The 21,517-nt window shown below is 30.2% G+C and overlaps 1 protein-coding gene across 3 annotated transcripts in view; it reads right to left on the bottom strand.

The window, feature by feature from the left end:
- LOC107445749 (hemicentin-1) overlaps window positions 1-21,517 on the bottom strand; it is a 449,355-nt gene that overhangs the window by 99,558 nt on the left and 328,280 nt on the right. For all 3 annotated transcript variants that reach the window (XM_087166306.1, XM_087166304.1, XM_087166305.1), the window contains exons 4-5: window positions 19,424-19,604; window positions 10,282-10,599 (exon numbers count right to left, since the gene is read on the bottom strand). In XM_087166306.1, the coding sequence (XP_087022432.1) occupies window positions 10,282-10,599; window positions 19,424-19,604 (499 nt within the window). The remainder of the gene's footprint in view (window positions 1-10,281; window positions 10,600-19,423; window positions 19,605-21,517) is intronic.

Here is a 21,517-nt window from a genome sequence, read left to right as displayed (position 1 = left end):
CCTACGAATTATTAAGAAATAGTGGCGGATAAAAATCCACTAAACAGAATTTATTAAACCAAGAATTACAATTGATAAACTACCACTTTAATATATATATTTGCTGTCCGGAGCAAGTTGGCATCTCTGCAATTATAAAGTAGAAAAATTTAATTTTTTTTCTTTATACATTTTGGATATAAAAAAAATTAATTCGATTAAAAAAAGTAATTTTAATCATGCGCAAATTTATAAAAGCAAAAATAAATAAATAAAAACTGCTCTGTTATCTTTTTACCGTAGGGATTGATCAAAACTCATATTTTTTTTTATCTTAACCGCTTCCCTGATTAACCCGAGATAACTCGGGTATGTATATATTGCAAATAATTATTATCCCGAGTAAACTCGGGCATAGCAGAATTCGTCAATACGTTTTGTTTCATAACGTTTTTATTCGGCCGGAAGCGAAACAAAAAATAATAATAATCTGCTGGGATTGGAAATTTGCCAATTTTTTTTTTGGGGGGGGGTGTTGCTATTTGGGGGACTGCAGACGTGTTTCGTACAATTGTATATACGATGATAGATGAATTTACATGGAAAAAAAATAGTAAAAAAATGGCGCTCACGAGCGAAAGTGAAAGTAATGCAGATGATTTTTCAGATTATGAAGATGTGAACATATACAAAGACTTTTATTTCATTTTCCCGACATAATTTGGGATAGTAAACTGATGGCAAATTAAATATTTTTACACATAAAAATATTATAATTTCAGCTTAGAAATTGTGCATTATGTTTTGTATTAGTTCCTTGTATTTATTAATAAAATTAAAAAAAATTTTGATTTCTTGCATTTAAAAAAAAATTGTAAGGGAAGCGGTAAACATAATTAATACAAAATTCCACTGCGCTGCACACAAATAAAACATCTTCTATTTTTACCAAGAACGACAATTTTTTTAAGAATAAAATTACTTCGTTTTCTAAGACTTCCCAGAGTAGGCTATTGCGCATTATATATCCAACTCAAAATCTTCTTCTTAAATCGAATACTTCAGAAAAAGCATTTTCCAATTTTTTTCCCTATTAATTAATTTTTTTTAATGAACGCGTTTGATGAGAACAGCTGCATCTGATCACATCTGCTCCAAAGGAAAGGAAGAATGTATGCCCCGACTCAACTTAAAAATGTAAATCAAATGACGGCTTTTATGATGCTAATTAATAACAGATAATTTATGCCGAGATGTTTTTGAAAGCTGCACTGAAAAAAAATATAGTGTTTTATGAAATCAACAAGCTCGTGCGTTGGTCCTTAGTTCGCGTGTTTTTGTCTGAGCTTTCATAATTCTTAATTACGTCTGATCAATGAAAGGTAGGAAGATCGTAATATTTCAGGAATTTAAAGCCATGTTTTCTGATTTCCATAGATTGAAAAATGTTTATTATTTATATTGAATGCATTTCTAACAACAGAGACTCTAAAAATGTAAATCTACAAGTTTTCAATTTAAAGACATCAGTTTGCAAAGTTGTAATGCAAAATAAATTAATTCCCCCCTCCCTCGAAAAAAAAACGTTTTGAAAATTGTTCTCTAAAAACTAAGAAAAAAGACTGCATATTTTGATTTTAAATAACATTTTTCCACTATAATTTTATCATTATATTAATAGTGCAAAATTGTAAAATTGGTTTTGTAAAATGTTTAGAATTTTTGATGGTTTATTTTGGTTTTAGTGTGATTCATGATGGTCCAACATCATTTAATGGTTACCATCATCCAACAATTTCCATTATGCTTTCATGGTTTTTGATATGCACTCAAACTTCCATCATCCCATGATGGAAAATGGTACTTTAATAGTATGATGGTTAACCATCATGTAAAGTTAGTGTGATTATTATGAACCAACAATAAATGATGGTTTAATGGGAATTCTTGTTGGTTCTCAAGAATATACCATCAAAACAATTAGGTTTTTTTTTTATGTTAGACCATCATAAATCAGTCCGAATTCCTACAATGGAATGATGGTTGATCATGATTGTTCAAACATTTGAATCTTAAGATACTATGATCGAAATTCGTGATGGTTCATAATTGGTTCAACAATGCATTTTCATGATGGTTTAATAATAATTCTTGTTAGTTCAGCAGGAATATAAAATCAAAACAATTTTTTGTTTTTTTAACCATTAGGAATTCCTACAATGGGGTGATGGTGGCTCATGATCGTTCCAACATTCGATTTCTAGGAAAATATGACGGAAATTTCTGATGGCTCAATATGGACAAACCATCAATAAAGTTGCTATTCTTCTGTTGGACCATTATAAATCAGTCCGAATTTCTACAGTTGGATGATAATACTTTCCATCAAGAAATGTTGTTTACCATCAAAAAATATAATGGTTCATGATGGAATTACTGATGGTTACCATCAAGATTATATTGGTCCATCAATGGAAAACCATCAAAAATTTGGACTTGGGAACCTAACTAACTCTAGTGTTTAACATAATTACCTATAAAAGAAATTAAAAAAAAAAGTGAAGAAGCTGTAAGATAGTTAGAAAGCTTTTTCTTCTATCACTTTTTATCTTAATTCCTCAATGTATGCTTTCAAAATTTGTAATTCATTTTTGCATTAAAGTATGTTATTTTTTTATTGATACTTTAAAATTAAATTAAAAGGTATGATAATTACTTTGGCAGTTGTATGTCATACGTAGTCTTTAATTTCAATAACTTATGTATACTACCGGTCTGATACGTAACAAGTTAAAGGATAAAGTTTTGGATGTATGTGACATATGAATATCTTGTAAAGAAAAGCTACGCGTGCTCTCATTCCTTTTGTTCTCCCATACGTATGTTACATGCAAGTGTGTTACGTGCACAACTGAGTTACAAAAGTTACTGTTTTCAAAAGTAATTTTTGCTCTATAAAAAGATTTAAGAAAAAAAAAAGAGTCAAACTATCTCAAGGTTTATACCACGACTTGAAAATTTATATTATGTGCAGAAATTTTACCCATCGCTCTAAGTGAATGCACATTACTATTAAATGTGGATAATAGTTCCTCTTAAGTCTACAGTGGACACTTAAAAAGTTGTTTTTTAAAAATAAGATTACATTGCTGTGACTTGCAGGAATTGTTTATATTTAGAGAGAGAACATTAAAAAAAATAGTAATTTGATATATAATTATTGCCATAACATGAAAAATTAAAATTTATTCAAAAAAATTTTCGATTTATTTTGAAGTTTAAATAAGCTCCATGCGCTAAACTTTCCCTTAAATTTAAAGACAATTTGTTAATTTCAACTCTACTTACGTTTCTCATCAAACTGTAGGGAAAAAAATTTATACATTTTTCTGCTAATTTCCATACAGAGTAGAAAAAGCAAGTTTCGTCAAAAAAAATCGTCTCTCTATGAACTTTTTGGAACATTGACATGACTATAAAAAATGTTGTGGCACCTTATTTTGAAATTTTTTCTGTACAAGTTTTTTTACTGATCTAGATAGTGGGTAAAAAAAAGTTTCATGAAATAGTCATCAAAATTACAGCGCATGGAACTATTTCAATTTCCAGTTCAATGCAAATATTTTGTTTTGAGAAATACTACACAAAACACTCGCAATAACAAGTTTTTGTAAAAAAAAAAAAGCAAAATAACACTAATATGGTCAAATGTTTTACAAATTCTTATTATTTTAATAATTAATATGCTTTTTTATACCATTTTATTATGAAAAGTTGTCAAAATTTGAAAATCGATTTTCGACAGATTTCGGGAATCCACTGTAGCCTTAATTCATATTTTCTGTCGTCATACATAAATAATAAGTATTGTTTTGACACCTTGACATTAATTGAAATAGCTCGATGGATCTTACCTAATTTCTAATTATCTAATTCCATGTTCTAATTTTATAATCTAGATTATAATTGACTTAAGAAGATTATGTGCTTACCGAGGTTCAGTATCAATGGGTAAGTATGGGTAAGAGTTTGTTTTATCCATATATTATTTAGTTTTTGTAAAATGGCAATTGTGGATCTGTTTTTATTTAAAACGTTCTCCACTAAGGTGAGTTTGCATTGTTTCATGATCCAATAGCGTCTCTGTCTTTCTGAGCTAGGCTCAAAATTACAAAGGCACGAAATTGAATATTTTTTACTCATTAATCTGACCTGAATTTCCTGTTTAATGCCGGTTTTACAATACTTCACCGGTTTTCAATCCCCACGAATCATTAAGATTACATCTTAGAGTTGATATTCATGAAAATTTATCAAGGTGTTTTATTTACTTATTTTTTGTTCTGTGCACAATGCAATGAAATGCATTTAAAAAACCTGTGGATTTTTCTTAAAACGAAATAATTCATACACGACACATTATCCAAAAAAACAAAACATTAAATTGTATTAAAATCAGAACACGAGTTTCTGCTTACATTTTATTCAACAAAGTTTATTTCCCTCAAAATTCGGTTTATCTCATTCAATATACAAAGTATAAGGAAATGGACAGAAATTCGGAAACTCTTGGCAGCAAAAAAAACCACGTCATTTCTCCCTTCTGTAAACTTGAATTCACCTTCAAGCTCAAAACTTTTTTGAAATACTCCGAACAAATAAATAAGAAATATTTCTTGGAATACGTACAAAAATAAATAATAATGAAATTGGATCTCTCCTCTTCCTCCTCCTTCCCCCCTCAGACATCATTTCCTAGGGAAGCAAAAAGAAAAGGGGGCTGCAGGCGAGCCATCATATGCCCCGAGCTGTCAACCTGTTCTTCCAAACATCGTGATAAGGTGAGTGATTGCTGCTGCGCGTCAAGAAAGGCAGAGAGGGAGAAAAAAAGAATCCCCAGCTATCTTTTTTTCCCTTCGCATTTCCCCCAGGTTTCATAATGGATTTTGAGCGGTTTCTTTATATATTATACCTCTTCCCGACAGCTTTTTATCGAGAATGGACGTTTTAGCACATATTTTTCCCTATTATACTTTTCCTTATTGGCATACGTTCGGAAAAACATTATACTTCATGGGACTACGAATATTACCGCTACTTAAAAAAATGGATTACCGCTACTTAAAAAAAATGGCCGCACTGTAAATTAAAAACGAAATGTTGCGAGTTTTTTTATTAATAATAAGGATATGATGCATCGTTACATTATTATCACGTAGAATTGTTCACTGAACTCATTTGTGGGCAAGCATTCTTTGAAAAAGGTGTACTCCTTTTTCAAATGACAAAAAAGAAAGTGTTTTATAATAAGGATTTTATTTTTTTTAGAAACCATACAGCTCTGTCTGCCACAGTACGGTACTTAATACAACATAAAAATATGCATTTGGATCAGAATATACATAAGTGTTCGGTAACGGTTAGAAATACCCACTTGATGAATTAATAAACACTTATTCTATTTTAACTTTTTGCAAGAGGGCATTAAAAAGTCAAAAATGTCTTTCGATACGGACTGTTCTGTAACAGTAAGCATTTCTAACTTTTTGCAAGAGGACGTTAAAAAGTTATTAATGTCTTTCGATATGGACTGTTCTGTAACAGTAAGCATTTATAACTTTTTGCAAGAGGACGTTAAAAAGTCAAAAATATCTTTCGATATGGACTGTTCTGTAACAGTAAGCATTTCTAACTTTTTGCAAGAGGACATTAAAAATGTCTTGCGATACGGACTGTTCTGTAACATTTTAAGTGTTCGGTAACGGAAAGAAATATCCACTTGATGAATCAATAAACACTCATTTTATTTTAATTTTTGCAAGAGGACATTAAAAAGTTATAAATGTCTTTCAATATGGACTGTAACAATGAGCATTTTTAAATTTATGCAAGAGGACATTAAAAAAAGTTAAAAATGTCTTTCGTTGTGGATTGTTCTGTAATAATGAGTATTTCTAACTAATTGGATTCCATAAAAATAAACATCAAATATTTTTTAAATGTCTGATTTTAGGATGACTGGGTATTGCATCTGTGATGCCAAAAAGTTGTAAAAGAAAATAATTGTTGGATGTTGCCGTAATGTTAAACTATTTTATTGCAAAAATTGTTCTTTTTTATTAATCTTGTCAATACGGGTTTGAGCCAGATGCAAATCTACTGCATGAAACAATAAAGTAAATAACTTACTATAACACGTATTTCAACAATTGCTTCAAACAAGGTGTAAAGAAGAAATAAAAAATTAAAATTCTGAAAAGGTCGCAGGGAATCAAATTAGGAAATCAATCACTTTTACCTCAAATGAGTATAAGGTCATTCAGATGTAAATAATGAAAGGTCATTATTACGAGTACATCAAATGATATTTGATGACCAGGACATCTCAGTAATATGGGTGTTAACTATTTCATAGCATGAGAAAGCCCATGTAATTTAATTACACTTAATTCCACCAAGAATCAAAACAAGGAATTATGAGCCTATTTTAATATGCTATTCTGACTCCACACTTTTGTTAAATAATCTGAAATCGACATTTAGAAGGAAAAAAATTAAATGCTCGTATATCCTAACTAAGCTACGTTCCACAACGCCTTACGATACATCCTTAAATTTGTTTTTCTAGACATACTTTACACTTTTTCATAGCACTCTCTAGTTATCCTTGAATACGCTACATGTTCTTTATTATTTATTTATTCTTACAAATATAGCGATTGCTCACTTAATTGTTCATATCGGTTATAAATTGACCAACAAATCTTGGATCCAAATCTTTCATTATCATTATATTCGAAATAACTAACACATTCAAAATTGATTTCAGAATCCGAACAAATGTTCTTATATGATCATTCCGAATCGGGGTGAAAGTTGGAATTTACACCAATCAAGATGAATTCTCACTCTCCAAACGATCTCTACAGTCTTGTTCTAAATTGTTTCAATGGATGGAGTAATTCATCCTTTGAGGATGTTCTATTCTCCGTATTTACACCCCAACCTTCTGGAAAACGCGTTGTGCTTTTATGTTGCAATGGGGGATTATTGCTCGTCAATAGCAAAGGCCATTAAGGTAACGTCAATTTCGCACTTTCCAAAACATCATTCTCAGGTGTGATTGTGCAAACCTCTGGTAATAAATGAAGCGCTCGCTTTTGACAAATACCTATCTCCATTCTGCGTCTGAATTTATCCGAATACAATTTAAACAACCCAAGTGACACCTTTCGCGGTTTCGTGCACAGGAGGCTTTTCAAATGATAAATGTTTGCTCAATGCTTGCATCAGTTTGTCGACAGCTTTTGTAAGCAATGATTATAAATGAGCCTCGTCCATACAGACAATAAACAATGGCGTGTTCTAAGAAGATCGCGCTTGTAGAATAATCTAAACCGTTTCGTATATTAAGCATTCACACTCCCGTTTGTGTGTTTAAAGTTATGTAAATAATATATTTAATATGCTTTCAACAAAGAACGATTCATGGTGTGTTGTTACATCGTGAATGAAATTATGCTTTATAAATGTGTGGAATTATTGTCTGTTTTGAAATAGGTTGCAACTGTGATTGGATACCTGTTTAAGATCTCTGATAGAGCCTAATATACAGCTCCTGGCGAAATTATTAGACGCACTGTAAGATTCTATGTAAAATCTTAATTATCAGGTGATACTATACAGCTTTATTGTTTTTACGCGGTTTGCACTTGTTTACGTTCGTGTACCAATGGGTTAAATCAGACTACATATAATATAAATTCAATGGTAGGATAAATTGGACGATATATTATATAAAAATATAATATTTATTATATCAGGTATTATATTAGTACAATGAAATAATTAGACCAAATTATTAGACGCACTGCAGTTTAATAATTACATGATTTGCACGAGTTTAAAAGCGATACTTTTATATTTAAACATACATGCAATGGGTTATTATTCTGGAGATTTTTTATATACTTTCCATTTGTATTTATTTTTAACGTATTGCATTACAATGTTAATCAACTGATACACGAACGTAAACAAGTGCAAACTGGTTTCAGCCCCATAAAAAAATAAAGCTGTATAGTATCACCTGATAATTAATATTTTACATAGAATGGTATAGTGCGTCTAATTATTTGCCCAGGGACTGTAAATGATATACACCGGAGACCCATTACATTATGACCACCCTGCTAATAACATGTAGGACCACGTTTAGCCCTCAAAACTGCTAGCACCCGCCGTGGCATTGATTCCACAAGGTGCTGATAAGTAGTCTGGGGTATCTGGTACCAAGCGCTCACCAACTGGTCCTGCAATTCCCTCATTGCGAGGGGGTAGCGTGGCAGCACGAATTTGGTTTTCCAAGTAGGACCACAAATGCTCATTTGGATTAAGGTCAGGTGAATTTGGGGGCTAAGGCATGACTTGAAAGTCACTGGAATGTTCTTCGAACCAATCCATGAGGATTCGACCCTTATGACGTGGTGCATTATCCTGTTGGTAAACACCATCCCCCGCATTAAAAACTGTTGCCGTGAATGGTTGAACCTGGTCTGCAACTATGTTCAAGGAGTTTACAGACGTCAGGGATTGTTATATGAGAATTATGGGTCCTAATATGCCCCATGAAAACATTGTTCCTGGGCGAGAAACCATGAAAACCTGGGTGAGCCCATTGTTATAGATGGACCGTGGTCATAATGTAATGGCTCTTCGGCGTATTTTCGCTGTTTGAGAATGCGATCTAGATTGTGAGTGAAAAATAGATAGAATGAAAAGTTCTTCCTTTTCTAGCTTCCATTGCTCATGGAACCACATCATTGTTCATATTAACAACAACCTTAATATATTGAACCGTATTTTCGTTCAAAATAATACGTCTTGAACCTTATTATAAAATACAATGGTTAACTTGAGCGGAATGATTCATTGCTAGCAAACATCAGTGCGACAAGTTTTCCCTCACTTCGAAGTGTAAGTGTTTATAATGCTCAGAGTAAACTTTTTTCATCAGTATCACCAAAATTAAAACGAAAATGACTGAAAGAAAAGTTTCAACTTTTCATTCAATCTTTTTCTTATCAGAGAAAACTTTTTAACTAAAAAAAATTAAATGAATAATAAAAACTAATAAATTAAAAAAACAGCATAAATAATAAAAGAAATTCTGGCACTTTTTTTAATAAAAACATCCTTTAATCTAAAAAATGACTGATTGTAATCGTGGTTAATCGGGGTTCTACTTAATTAACACTTGACATACCAACACTCAATATATACCTATTTCTACCATAGCCTGCCAAATTACCGGACTTTATGTTTCTTGATTGAATGTATGAAATATGGATGTTAGGAAGGAAATAAACTAAAAACAACTTTATTACAATTAAACAAAATTGTATATTGCCTATTTTTATGTATATCCTTTGTGTCCTTAATCCTTAATTAATCCTTCAATAATCCTAAATCCTTCAATAGTCCTTAATTAATCCTTTGTGTTAATTTTAACACAAAGGATTAGAATTTTTAATTCATTGCTCAACGCATTTTTAACATATACAGGTTGTTTCAATTGTACATTTTCCGCAAACATATTTCTTCTAATTATTATGATTTTTATAATTTTTAAAATTATTCTTAAAATTAGTATTATTTCATCTAAGAACTTGTGTTCTCTTGATTGTTTCGAAATTTCTCTGGGTAAAAACTAACAGTTAGTTAGAAATGAAGTAAAGCTATCAACATAAAATAGAAGTTACTTACCAAAACATTTAGTTTTTGTCACTTTTTCTTGCACAAAAACGCCTATCTAAAATTTTTAGGTACATTCTTGAAATTTGAATTCACAGTTATTCTGATTGTACTCACTACGCAACAGTTTTTGCAGAAATGTGCAACTCATCGAATGCAATACGTTGAACACGCATTACATCGTCATTTTTGATCCGATTACCTTATAAAGCAATTAAATTGTTCTCCCGGTCAAATGACCGGTCGTGGTAGAAATAGGTATACGACAAGTATTATTCAAAACAAACAAAATACAAAAAAAAAGAATATTAACTGTATATTATTGTTTGAAAAAATCATGAAGTCAAATGTGCAAAAACGATAAGATGATAAACGCATTTTCGATGCAAAAGTTCTGAAACGCTCATTTGACCGGCTATGGTATGTTTAGTGTTAATATGAAATTTTCTGATAAAAATCAGCTCCTTATTCTCAACATATTTAATAATAATATTAATATAATAAAATGTTTAACTGGATACAAAATTGTCCATAAAATATCTGACTCACACAGAACTTGTATATCCAAGGACTTAAGGAGGGGTGCCTCATTTTTAGCTTGCATGGCGTTATTAGTACCCTTGCAGTAGAATGTACCCTGGTGATCATGCCGTGAGACTATGACGTTAACTGCACTGATGGTCGTAAAAGTTCCATCCTCTCTCAGGTCGATTTGAGTCCGAGGTTCGATGTTCAAAACATCAGATCTGTTGAACCAGGTAGCATTGGCCCATGGTTTGGCACCCTCTATGGTACAGATGAAAGTCACGCTATTTCCAGAAACAACGGGAGTTGTTGGTCCTTCAACTTCTAAAGATAATGGTCCCACTATTTAAATAAAAACAAATACAATTATACATAAATGCATTAGATGCTAAAAATGAAGCGTGCAATCATCATAGGGGCCGTTCACATATTACGTAAGCACTTAGCGTGTGGAAGGATGTTTGCTATATACTAATTTTTGTTCACAACGGGAACTGAATGTGATATGCTTATTTTTTGCTCACAAGGGGGCTCACACAAGACATTGAAATTCCTTTTATCCTCGACATTTTCGTAAAGAGCAACAAAACAAAATATATAACAAAAAGTATTCATAGAAATAGTTTAAATTTGGAATAAAAAAGACTGAATACCATGATGGAAAATTTAATTAAAATTTCTCAGGGGAAATTTAGAGGCCAAGAGTTTTTGACACAAAAAGAAATCGAAATATCCTTATCGAAAAGTCAACTCAAAATTTTATATAATGAATAAAAAACGTAGTTTTTGTTGAATACAAAGTTTCATCTCTTATTTGAATGTAATCTTAATATTTGAAGTCGAAATTTAAACAAAAACTAAAGGAGAGAGTTGCAACTTTCTTACGCTTGCATAGACACTTGTGGTTTACTTTCGCTAAAAATGGTAGACGGGGAGTCGAAAAGTGCCAAAAACATGCTTACGTAATATTTTACCGTCTCATACATAGATGTTCAATGACCTATACATAGACAGATGACCTATACATATATGTACAAAATTTTATGTTCAATAATTATACACATAAAATCAAAACAGTAGAAATAATTAACTTAAAATAAAGTTGTAGTTCCTTAGCTTTGGAGACAGTACTTTGCTTAATGTGACGGACAGTGAATAATAAATAAATATTTAGTTACCTACAATGAATAGATAATAAGAGGTGTGTAAATTGAGTAATGAAACTGGCAACAAAACACACTTGGATGGGTGGTACACAAGTCTGATAGATAAATCCTTTCTTGTGAAATCAATTTTTGTGGTGCGTCTTAAAAATGAACGACATTAGTATGGAGGAGTGCTATCAGATGTTGGGCAAGTAAAACTTTTGCAGATACAGTGTTTTGTCAATGGCGCAGATTTTTCAAAATTATGAGAAGTGTTAAAAGATGAATAATGCAGCGAAAGAGGCAGAATTCGAAAAATCGAGTATTCAGATAATTGATTGACGATCAGGAGGATTGATTTGTATCACATCATCGTTCATCAGATTTTGATAAATGAATTGCATTTGAACTAGGAAAGAGGAGAATTCTGTGAATGTGGTATCAAGAGCGACAAAGCGTTCGTCACACCAGCTGCGTCAATGTGTTTTTGGCTCACCTGACAGATCCCTCTCACCGAGAACAAAAATTTTATCGCAATGGGCGTCATTTATGTGAAAATGCTGTTACCGACCAGATAAAAACTATTCCAGTTTCCGAGCTGTTATGAAGAGGTGGAAGAATTATGACCGTACATTTTCATGGGGAATTTTTTCGAGGGAGATAATCTTAAATTTTAATTCTTTTCGAATTAAAAAAATCACTCTCGTTACTTAATTTGAATTTATACTCCTTGTAAAATCAAATAGTCATCGGCTTAATTACGTAAACATATTTAAAATAATGTACCTAATTAATTTGTAAATCTAATTAATCTGTATCATTTCAACTTCAAGGAAATGATGTTAACCTAATGTGATGAGCTAAACATAGTCAAACACAAATAAATGTTGTTGCTACTTATGTCACTTGCCAATCAGCAAGCCTACTTGAAAGCAAGTGAATTTTTAAAGCAGAGGGTGCGTCTCTTGTTTTTCTTTCAGTGGCGCCATCTATGACCGAGAAACCGACTTTAGCCACACACAAGTCACAGTCCATTTTACAGGGAAGACCTAATTATATTCCATTCATTCATCCACGGTCCGTAATTTTTACCTGAACCAGAGAACGATCAACCTCCGATCCAGTACCCCCCCTCCCCCAGAGGTATTGATTTGTAATGGGAACTTGGAGAACTTTGTGACTAATTTAAAAAACACCAGTCACCATTTAATAATCGGGTGGCCGGGATTCAAACTCTCGTTCTCACGAGCAAGAGCCTAGGCTAACTAGGCTCTATCTCGGATCAACATAAATAAATAAATACATTATATGTCCCAAAGTAATTTGTAATCATTACATTATTGTATACAAAAGAGTATTTAATTGTGTTTGCATCTATCGATAAATTGTACACATGTTTATCTAATACAAGCATGGACTTCGTAATTACAATATTTAGGAATATGGTTTTAATAAAGTTAATCTAATTAATAAACCTTATTAACGAATGATATTGCGGTTATAAAGAAAATGATTGAAATAATAACAGTTAATCATAAATAAATTATTAAATTCATATATGATATAACAAAAATGTTAAGTATTATCATTTAATTGCTAGATACAAAGTATTACTTCTGATCAAATTAATTAGTAGTTAACATAATTAACTTATCCGAATTATTGAGTTTGCTTCAGGGTAAAAACATGGCAAAAACATGGCCGGACATCGGAATAATTTGGAAAATCATCGAAATTTAATAAAATTGAGATAGAACCATGGAGTAAGAGGGTCTGAAATTCTCAGTGTTCCATCGGTTTTCTTAGAAATTAGCCAATCTCTGGTTCTTTTTTACATTCATTTCAATGACTAAAATATTTTTCATAACTTTTTAGGAAGATAATGGTTATAATTTTTTCAGAATGTGAAAAAGTCAAGTGTTAGTTCAAAAATGTTGTACTAAGGAGGTCAGGTTTTGTATTAATTTTTTAGTAATGTCTTAAACTTAGAAAATCTCAGTAAATTTGCTTTTTTAAAATATTGTGTATATTTATGTTTGCAATGCCTTGAAAAACTTTGAATATACTTTCATATTTCTGCGAAGTAGATATTTGGTTAATGAACATTGCTGTTAATTTAAATTAAAAACTTCAGAAATTGATTAGATCAAATTAAACATTGTAATTATTAATAATTTATTTATGTATTTATTTCATAGTATTTATTTACTTTCATATTTGTTTACATATATATGTATTTGCTTATATATTTATTTATTTATATATTTATTTACTTATATATTTATTTGCCTATATATTTAATTACTTGTGTATTTATTTACTTGTGTATTCTTTACTTATGTATTTATTCACCTATATGTTTATTCACTTATATATTTATTTACTTATATACTTACATTTTATTTTTATTTTAAAGTTTTGAATTAAGAATAAAACTGCGGATATCATAAAATGCATAGAACTTAACAAGCAAGAAGAAAATAATGATTAACTCCCCTTTAAAACAAATTCTGAAATTTAGCGAACTGCTATAATTTTTCTCCCGATAAGTATAACTCAAGTATACCATTCCCGATAAGTATACCAGTAATGGAATGTCCGTTAAAATGAAAACTGTTAAAAGCTTGAATATCATTCTCAGTGTTCAGTTAATAAGAAATGTCTGAAATCCACAGCACTAATTTTTATCCAATTTACGCAAGGGTTATTATCTTTAAAGCTCGGAAGAAAAAAAAGCAGGCATAAAGGAAACAATAAAATAAATCAAAATTTTGTTATAAGTGATTTTATTTCACAACTGGTGCACAGTAAAATTGAATTTTTCCAAAATGATTCATAACAAAGGTGCGGCCGTATAACATTTCTTTGATGAAGTCCTTCTTTTTAAAAGGTAATATGCCCGAACTAACTAAACTTTGAATTTAGAAAGTAAAAATAATTATTTTTCTTTATGTATTCAAATAACAAATGAAACTAGATAGCGATTTTTTAAAATTCAAAACCCCTACTAACAAATTGTCTAGCACATTGTTTGTTTCTGATCCGAACTAACTAAACATTGAATTTAGAAAGTAAAAATAATTATTTTTCTTTATGTATTCAAATAACAAATGAAACTAAATAGCGATTTTTTAAAATTCAAAACCCCTACAAACAAATTGTCTAGCACATTGTTTGTTTCTGATCCGAACTAACTAAACTTTGAATTTAGAAAGTAAAAATAATTATTTTTCTTTATGTATTCAAATAAAAAATGAAACTAGATAGCGATTTTTTAAAATTCAATTTATGTATGCAAATAACAAATGAAACTAGATAGCGATTTTTTAAAATTCAAAATCCCCTACTAACAAATTGTCTAGCACATTGTTTGTTTCTGATCCAAACTAACTAAACTTTGAATTTAGAAAGTAAAATTAATTATTTTACTTTATGTATGCAAATAACAAATGAAACTAGATAGAGATTTTTTAAAATTCAAAATCCCCTGCAAACAAATTCTCTAGCACATTGCTTAGAAACAAAAAGAAATGCCATAGAATAATAAAAAATACTAAGTTTCCTGCGAGGAATGCAATTTTATACATTAAATTCAGAATTTAAATTTCGAGCAGGCTATGAGTTTAGCCCAGGGGTCCCCAACCTTTTTGTACCTAAGAGCAAATATCACAATATTGGTCGAATGACGGGCACCATTTATTTTTTAAAGATAAATTTATAGTTGATAGACATAGGTACACACTACATACAATGCACAAAAAATTTAATTTTAAAAATTAATTTAACTTAGGAATATAATTAGTATTAATATTCTTGTGTAAAATAAATGATTACTAAATTGCTTTTGCATTGCATTTCACTGGCCAGCTCTTCATAATTGGGAGAATGCGGTGAAATTCCTGCTCGCAAGCAATCGTCAAGGTGTTCATCTGTAAGTCGGAATCTATATTTTGATTTTATGATATTTATTGTCGAAAGCAGTGATTCACACAAGTAAGTGGAACCAAAAAGCGACTTTATTTTATATGTTGCTCTTTTTAAGAATGAAATTCATTTCTGACAACTATATTCCAGAATTTCTCATCTGATATAATAGTTTTGAGGATAATGTCATTCTGAAGGTCCAAAATTTCTATCTCCATTTTTTCTCGCCTTACTTGAAGAAATTCTGAAATGTGTGTAGCTATTGCGGTCACGTTTATTTGGTTGGTAAAAGGATTTACAAAATATGTAATCAAATATCTCGATGATATTAAACTGTTGAAAGCGCTTTTCAAATTGATCACGCAAGGAAAATGCACAAGAGACTTCATTTTCAAATGTGATATCCACAAAACTAGCTTAGCTCTGAATGAGTTTATAGCCCCTATCATTCTTGCTATATGTTTGTCCATTCCCTTCAGCTCTAAATTTTAATTATTTAATTTTTCCGTTATGTCCGTTATAAAAGACAAATCTGTTAGCCAAAGAGGATTTCTTAGATCTAAAAATATTTGATTTTTGGCTGCAAGATTATTTTATTTCTTCAATTAAATCTAGAAATCTATCAAGTACTTTGCCTTTACTGAGCTAGCGTACTTATGTATGTATTTGCATAGCATTTTATGGGGAAATGGAAAACTGCAATATTTCATCACAAGCAGCGGGCACACCTAGACCGACCGAAGGGCGCCATGGTGCCCGCGGGCATATAATTGGGGACCCCTGGTTTAGCCTACTTGGAAAACGTTGCTCTGAGAAAAAGTTAGCTCTTTTGAAGTTGTTTTCTGGAAGTTTTAAGTGAGATTTGAAGTTTCCTGGAATTTAGTTACTTTTTAAAAAACACTTAAAAATATGAAAAACGTGTTATTATTTTTTTAGACAGTAATTAACTCTAAAATACAGCAATATTAAGATATTTAATATTAAAGCATAAATGGGTTAAAAAACAATGTACGAAATCCTAATATCACATTTGCAACGTGAATTAAATTCTTTTATCACTATCTGGTTTAAATTTTTTTTCCTCTAAAAATACCAAAAAGCAAGTTATTGTTGATTTAGGGACAGTACTAATCGTAGTAATACGGCGTTTCACTTGAGCTGTTTTTCTTAGAGATGGAAGAAAACTTTAAGTTGGTGTCGACTGCTCCAAGATTGGGCGATCACATCACGTAGAAAACGTGCATAACTATACGTGCTTACTTTTCATCCCATACCAAAATGACAAATAAATGAGGGAAAGTTCGACTAGGGGAAAATATTATTAATAATTTTCTCTCCGTTTTAAAACTAACAGATTAGAGACACATACATAATAGTTAAAGTTGATGCTATTTTTGGAACAAAATTCAGTCGCGTTCGTTTATTGCGAGGTCTTGATTTAAGGGGATGACGGAAATAACGAAAAAAGTTCGAAAAAATAAATGGTCTAGAGTTAAAAGACAAATATAAAAATCAGTGGTTGTGCACATAACAAGGAAGTAGCAATATTTTTTTTTGCTTTGTTTTCTCAGTGCTGTTGTATTGATACGTTTTGCTTTGGCTATATTAATACTATATAAGAAAGCCCTATTTTATATATCGATATAAACGTGTGAGCTGATGACTATATTATATCTTCTCCTTATTATATTTTTTTTTTCATTTTTATTTGTATTTTGAAATATTTTAAATTTGTGATTATTTTTTTAAAAAAATCAATAATTTTTTTCTCTTCTTTTGGGAAATCTTTATTTCTTTTTCTCTTTATATTCAACTTATGTTTTCACTATATATTTAACTCATGTTTTCTCCATATTTTTAACTTATTTTATGAGTTCTATGTACTTGCAGCTTTTGAGCAGTAAATGAAACATATTTTTTAAAATTTTTTTTGTTAATCTGTCTTTTCTTTTATCCTTTTTGTGATTATTATGTTAATGCATTATGCACGCGTATATGTTAATACATGCACATATAGGCATGTATGTATTGATGTATTGTCGGAGAACTGTTTTATTTAGCATGCAGCTCAAAATCGAGATTACGAAAATGGACATATTTTTAGACTTCTCTTACGAATATTATTTTTTTAAAAGTATTAACAAATGTATTCAATTAAATTCTTGACGACAAGGGGACTCTAACCCACGATTCATCTATCCTCAGGGATAGATGGCTCATGGGCTAGAATCCACTTGCCATCAAGCTAACCGTGGGAGATTTTCATGGTTTCTCCCTCCACGATAAATTTCTACCTAACATAAATTTCCTCATTAATTACCACTAGTATAAGTGTAAAGAAACCTCGACAACCTTGTAAACACTCTCAGACTAAAACTCTCACTTTTTTACGATTCAGCAATCCTTGAACTGTATTTCATAAATTTTAAGAATAATTTCGTCACTAAATCATGTGATTTGTGACGAAGCGCGTACTCTCAAATGGATGATGAAAATCTTTCAACCGAAACCTCATCGTAATAATTCCATGGCATTAACTAGAATGAAGACTGGACGATCGAAAACAAGTTGACAAATTGAATCGTTCGGCGTGTATGGTGGTTTAGAAGGTAGCCTCGTACCAGGAAGATTCCGGGATTGAATTCTGCATAGAACTTGGTTGTAATCAGGGTGCGTAGCCAAATCTTTCAACAAAAAATAAGCACATTTTAAATACTTTATAAGCACTCAAAAAACATTTTTAAGCACTGTATACATTGACAAAGTGCAAAATAATTTTCAAAGACCTTACATGATCTTAATAAAATGACTAGTTTCTGACAAAAAACACTTTTCTTGATTATATCAGCCATCATAAAATGATTAAGAGATTTTTCGGTTCGATATCAGAGGGTGGAAAATGAAGCCTGAAATTGAGAATATGTTGCAGAATGCACATGAGAGTGCAATAATCTCACCGAACTCAGCTCAGTAGACTAACATACGTACGAGCAAATATTTCCTCTAACATGTAAAATGATGGGCGCTTTCATACGACGGTACGCCGAAATAGATTGTGGTTGAATGAATTGTGAAAACGTTGAATAGAACTAAGTGAAAAGCACGCTTTTGCATAATACGTGGCGAAAATCGAGATGGTAAAGAAAAAAAATCTCATTTTCGAAAATTGAAAATTAAGTACTTTTTAAAGACACCCAATGAAAAAAGCACCTTTAAGGGCTTTTAAAAACCAAAATCTAAAATAAGCACCTTTAAGAACTTTTTAAAAACGCTACGCACCATGTGTAATTTATATCTCTATTTTTTCCGTCCTTGTGTTGTTAGGACGATATTGATCCACTTATACTGCAGTGCAATTAAATCAACGTAAGCACCAAAAATTCAAAATGTATATATTTATATATTTGGCATCTTTGTATGGTAAACTACATATAATAAAAAAAATTTAAAAAAATTTTTGTTCATAAATTTTTTAAAATTCTATTATAGCATTCATTAGCAATAGAAAGAGGAAAAATGTCACGCCACTTCTTAAGGAATCAATCGCGAAGCATTTATGATGTTTTTTCGACTGCACGGCAGTATAGGGTGTCCAGTAAAAATGATTATTAAAACAGTTAGATACTTTAGGCACTATGATATTTTTTTCTTGATAAAAAGTAAAATAACGAATTATTTCCTTAATTTTGACGAAATTCATTTCTTCAAAGAAGTGACAATAGTTATTTCGTCAGTTTGACGAAGATTTCGCTCGGATCATACACAAAGAAACAATTTCGTCAAAAAACAAGAAAGTTTTGTGATGTTTGTGTATCAATTTTTTTACAGTGAAAATATATACTTACTTTCAATTTATTATAATTGAATCCATTATTTTAGTCTTTAAAAATAAGAATAATTTTTACTTTTCGAAAAACGGACTCAAATAGTATGTACAAAGTATGTCAAATAGAATGTTTTAAACGCTCATTTCGAGCTTTGTCTTTCCGAGCTTTCATAAACGCTTATTTTGAACTATGGATCGAATAAAAAGTTAAACAACGATTTTATCTCTTTTTACATTACATCACAGATAAACAAAAACCTGTTAGACTTACCATGAAGATCTATTTTTACCCATGAGACGAGGGGTTCGTCGATAGCCTCGTTGTCAACGTGGCATTCGATATTCGCTCCCAAATCTTCTCTCTCTAAACTCATTTGCATCATCGATGTGACACTAGATGCACCATTCTTTTCGATTCGAACTTTGCTTTCAGATTCGAGTTCTTCACCCCCCTGTAATAAAAGAAAAAAAAAACTATAAAGTGGATTTATTATTTTAAAAATAAATTGTTAAGTATAATTTTTTTCTAAGAATAATGCTATAATTTATTATTATTAAACTTTTGATACTGAAAATGATAAAAAAATTTATTATTATAAAACGTTTAATTCTTAAAATAATGAAATGATCTTTTGTCATAATGAAACAATGTGTTGTTATATTATATTTAATTTTTAGTAATGCGCAAAGAAATTAATTTATTATTAAAAATTTATTATTAAATTTCTACTTTCGAGTTTTAAAAGTAAAATCAATGTAAAAATAATCATGATTAATTTTTAAACCTCGAATGTAGGCGCAAATATTAAATATACCATACGATATAACAGAATTAAAAAAATTAAGAAATACGCTAAATAATCGCAGAAATATCAAACAGTTTTTATAACATCATAATATAATAGATGGTTTAATAAAAATATTTTTTGAACAAACTAATCAGTATTTAATCATAGATTATTACTTAAAATTATCATAATTTGTTAAAACTTAGTCAATTTACTATACTTTACTGGAAATCGCAATATAACATAAGTTTTAATTTAAATAAATGATTTGGTAAAAGAAATCACGCAGACAACCATAATGGTAGTTGTAAGTAGTAGTAAAAGTTTAATCGAAGTCTGATAACATCTTTATTTGCGAACGAAAAGACGTAATTAAGGCTAATAGTGCTCAACAATCAATTTAATGAATGCAAATGTCAGTTACAAGCTTTATTACTCTGTTCATTGTTGTAGACTAATGAAAATTAAAATACTTTAGACACTAATGATATTCGCAAACATAATAATTCAATAATAATATCTGAACCAGCTCTTAAAGCATTCTAAGTAATCTAAAATATTATCAATATATAAGTAGTTTGTAATAATTAATGTAAACTTTAACTATTAGAATTTTATTCAAATAGTCTATTGGCGTTAACGTCTCTCCAATTTTAAATGAATTTCGTTATGTTTTGTATTATTGTCTGTATTTTTAGAAGATAATTGACTATTATTTTAATAAATTTTATTGTATAGAAATGCAGTAAATTTTAAATGACTAAATCTTACCATTGAGAATATTTTTTCCTCCCTTTATTTTAGAAGCTGGATAACATATCATTATAATCAACAAAGGTTATGAGCTTTTAAAATATAAGTTAATTTTTACTAGTCTTAATAATATATAAGCTTTTTCCTCAAGAGTATTTATAAGTATTATTTGTAAAAAAAAATTTCCTTCAATTTAAACATTATATCTCACATGCGCAACATGTTTTAATGCACGCAAGATAAACGGTAACAAATTTGCTGTATATCAGTAGTAAAATCAATTCTGTTCTTAAAAATAAGTCTGAGCTGTATATGAGCTACATAGACTGTTCTAAAGCATTTGATTCTATAGAATTTGGTATTTTATTATATATATCGGTTGTTTTCATGGAAAAATCATTGAATGGTTTTACTTATTTACGTGATACATTTTTATATTTTAGATATGCTATTTTTCGTAAGTTTACAAAATGTTCTGGAGCAATTTTTATTTTTAAATATTAAGTTTTTAAAAAATCGTGAGTTTTTATTTTTTTGCGCATGATTTCAATTAATAAATATAAATCTGAATGCGACTAGTTTGCAACAAGACCTAGATAGCTTACATAATTGGTGTAATATAAGCCATTTAGATTTTAATAATAAAAATGTTCCGTTGCAGTCTATCCACGTCAGATTAATCACTTTTGGGCCGATCACCCTCCGATTTTAATGAAATTTGGTGAAATAAACACTCATGATAAAGTAAGCAATTCTACCAATTTCTAGATTCTGAATCTAAAATTCAAAAAATAAAATTTTCTTAAAAAACAACAAATATGTAT

Source organism: Parasteatoda tepidariorum, chromosome 6 (genome assembly GCF_982258835.1).
Source record: "Parasteatoda tepidariorum strain Cologne lab strain chromosome 6, Ptep-v5.0, whole genome shotgun sequence".
Taxonomy (NCBI): domain Eukaryota; kingdom Metazoa; phylum Arthropoda; class Arachnida; order Araneae; family Theridiidae; genus Parasteatoda; species Parasteatoda tepidariorum.
The sequence above is the reverse complement of the archived record's forward strand: the minus strand, read 5'-3'. Positions and strand labels throughout refer to the sequence as shown.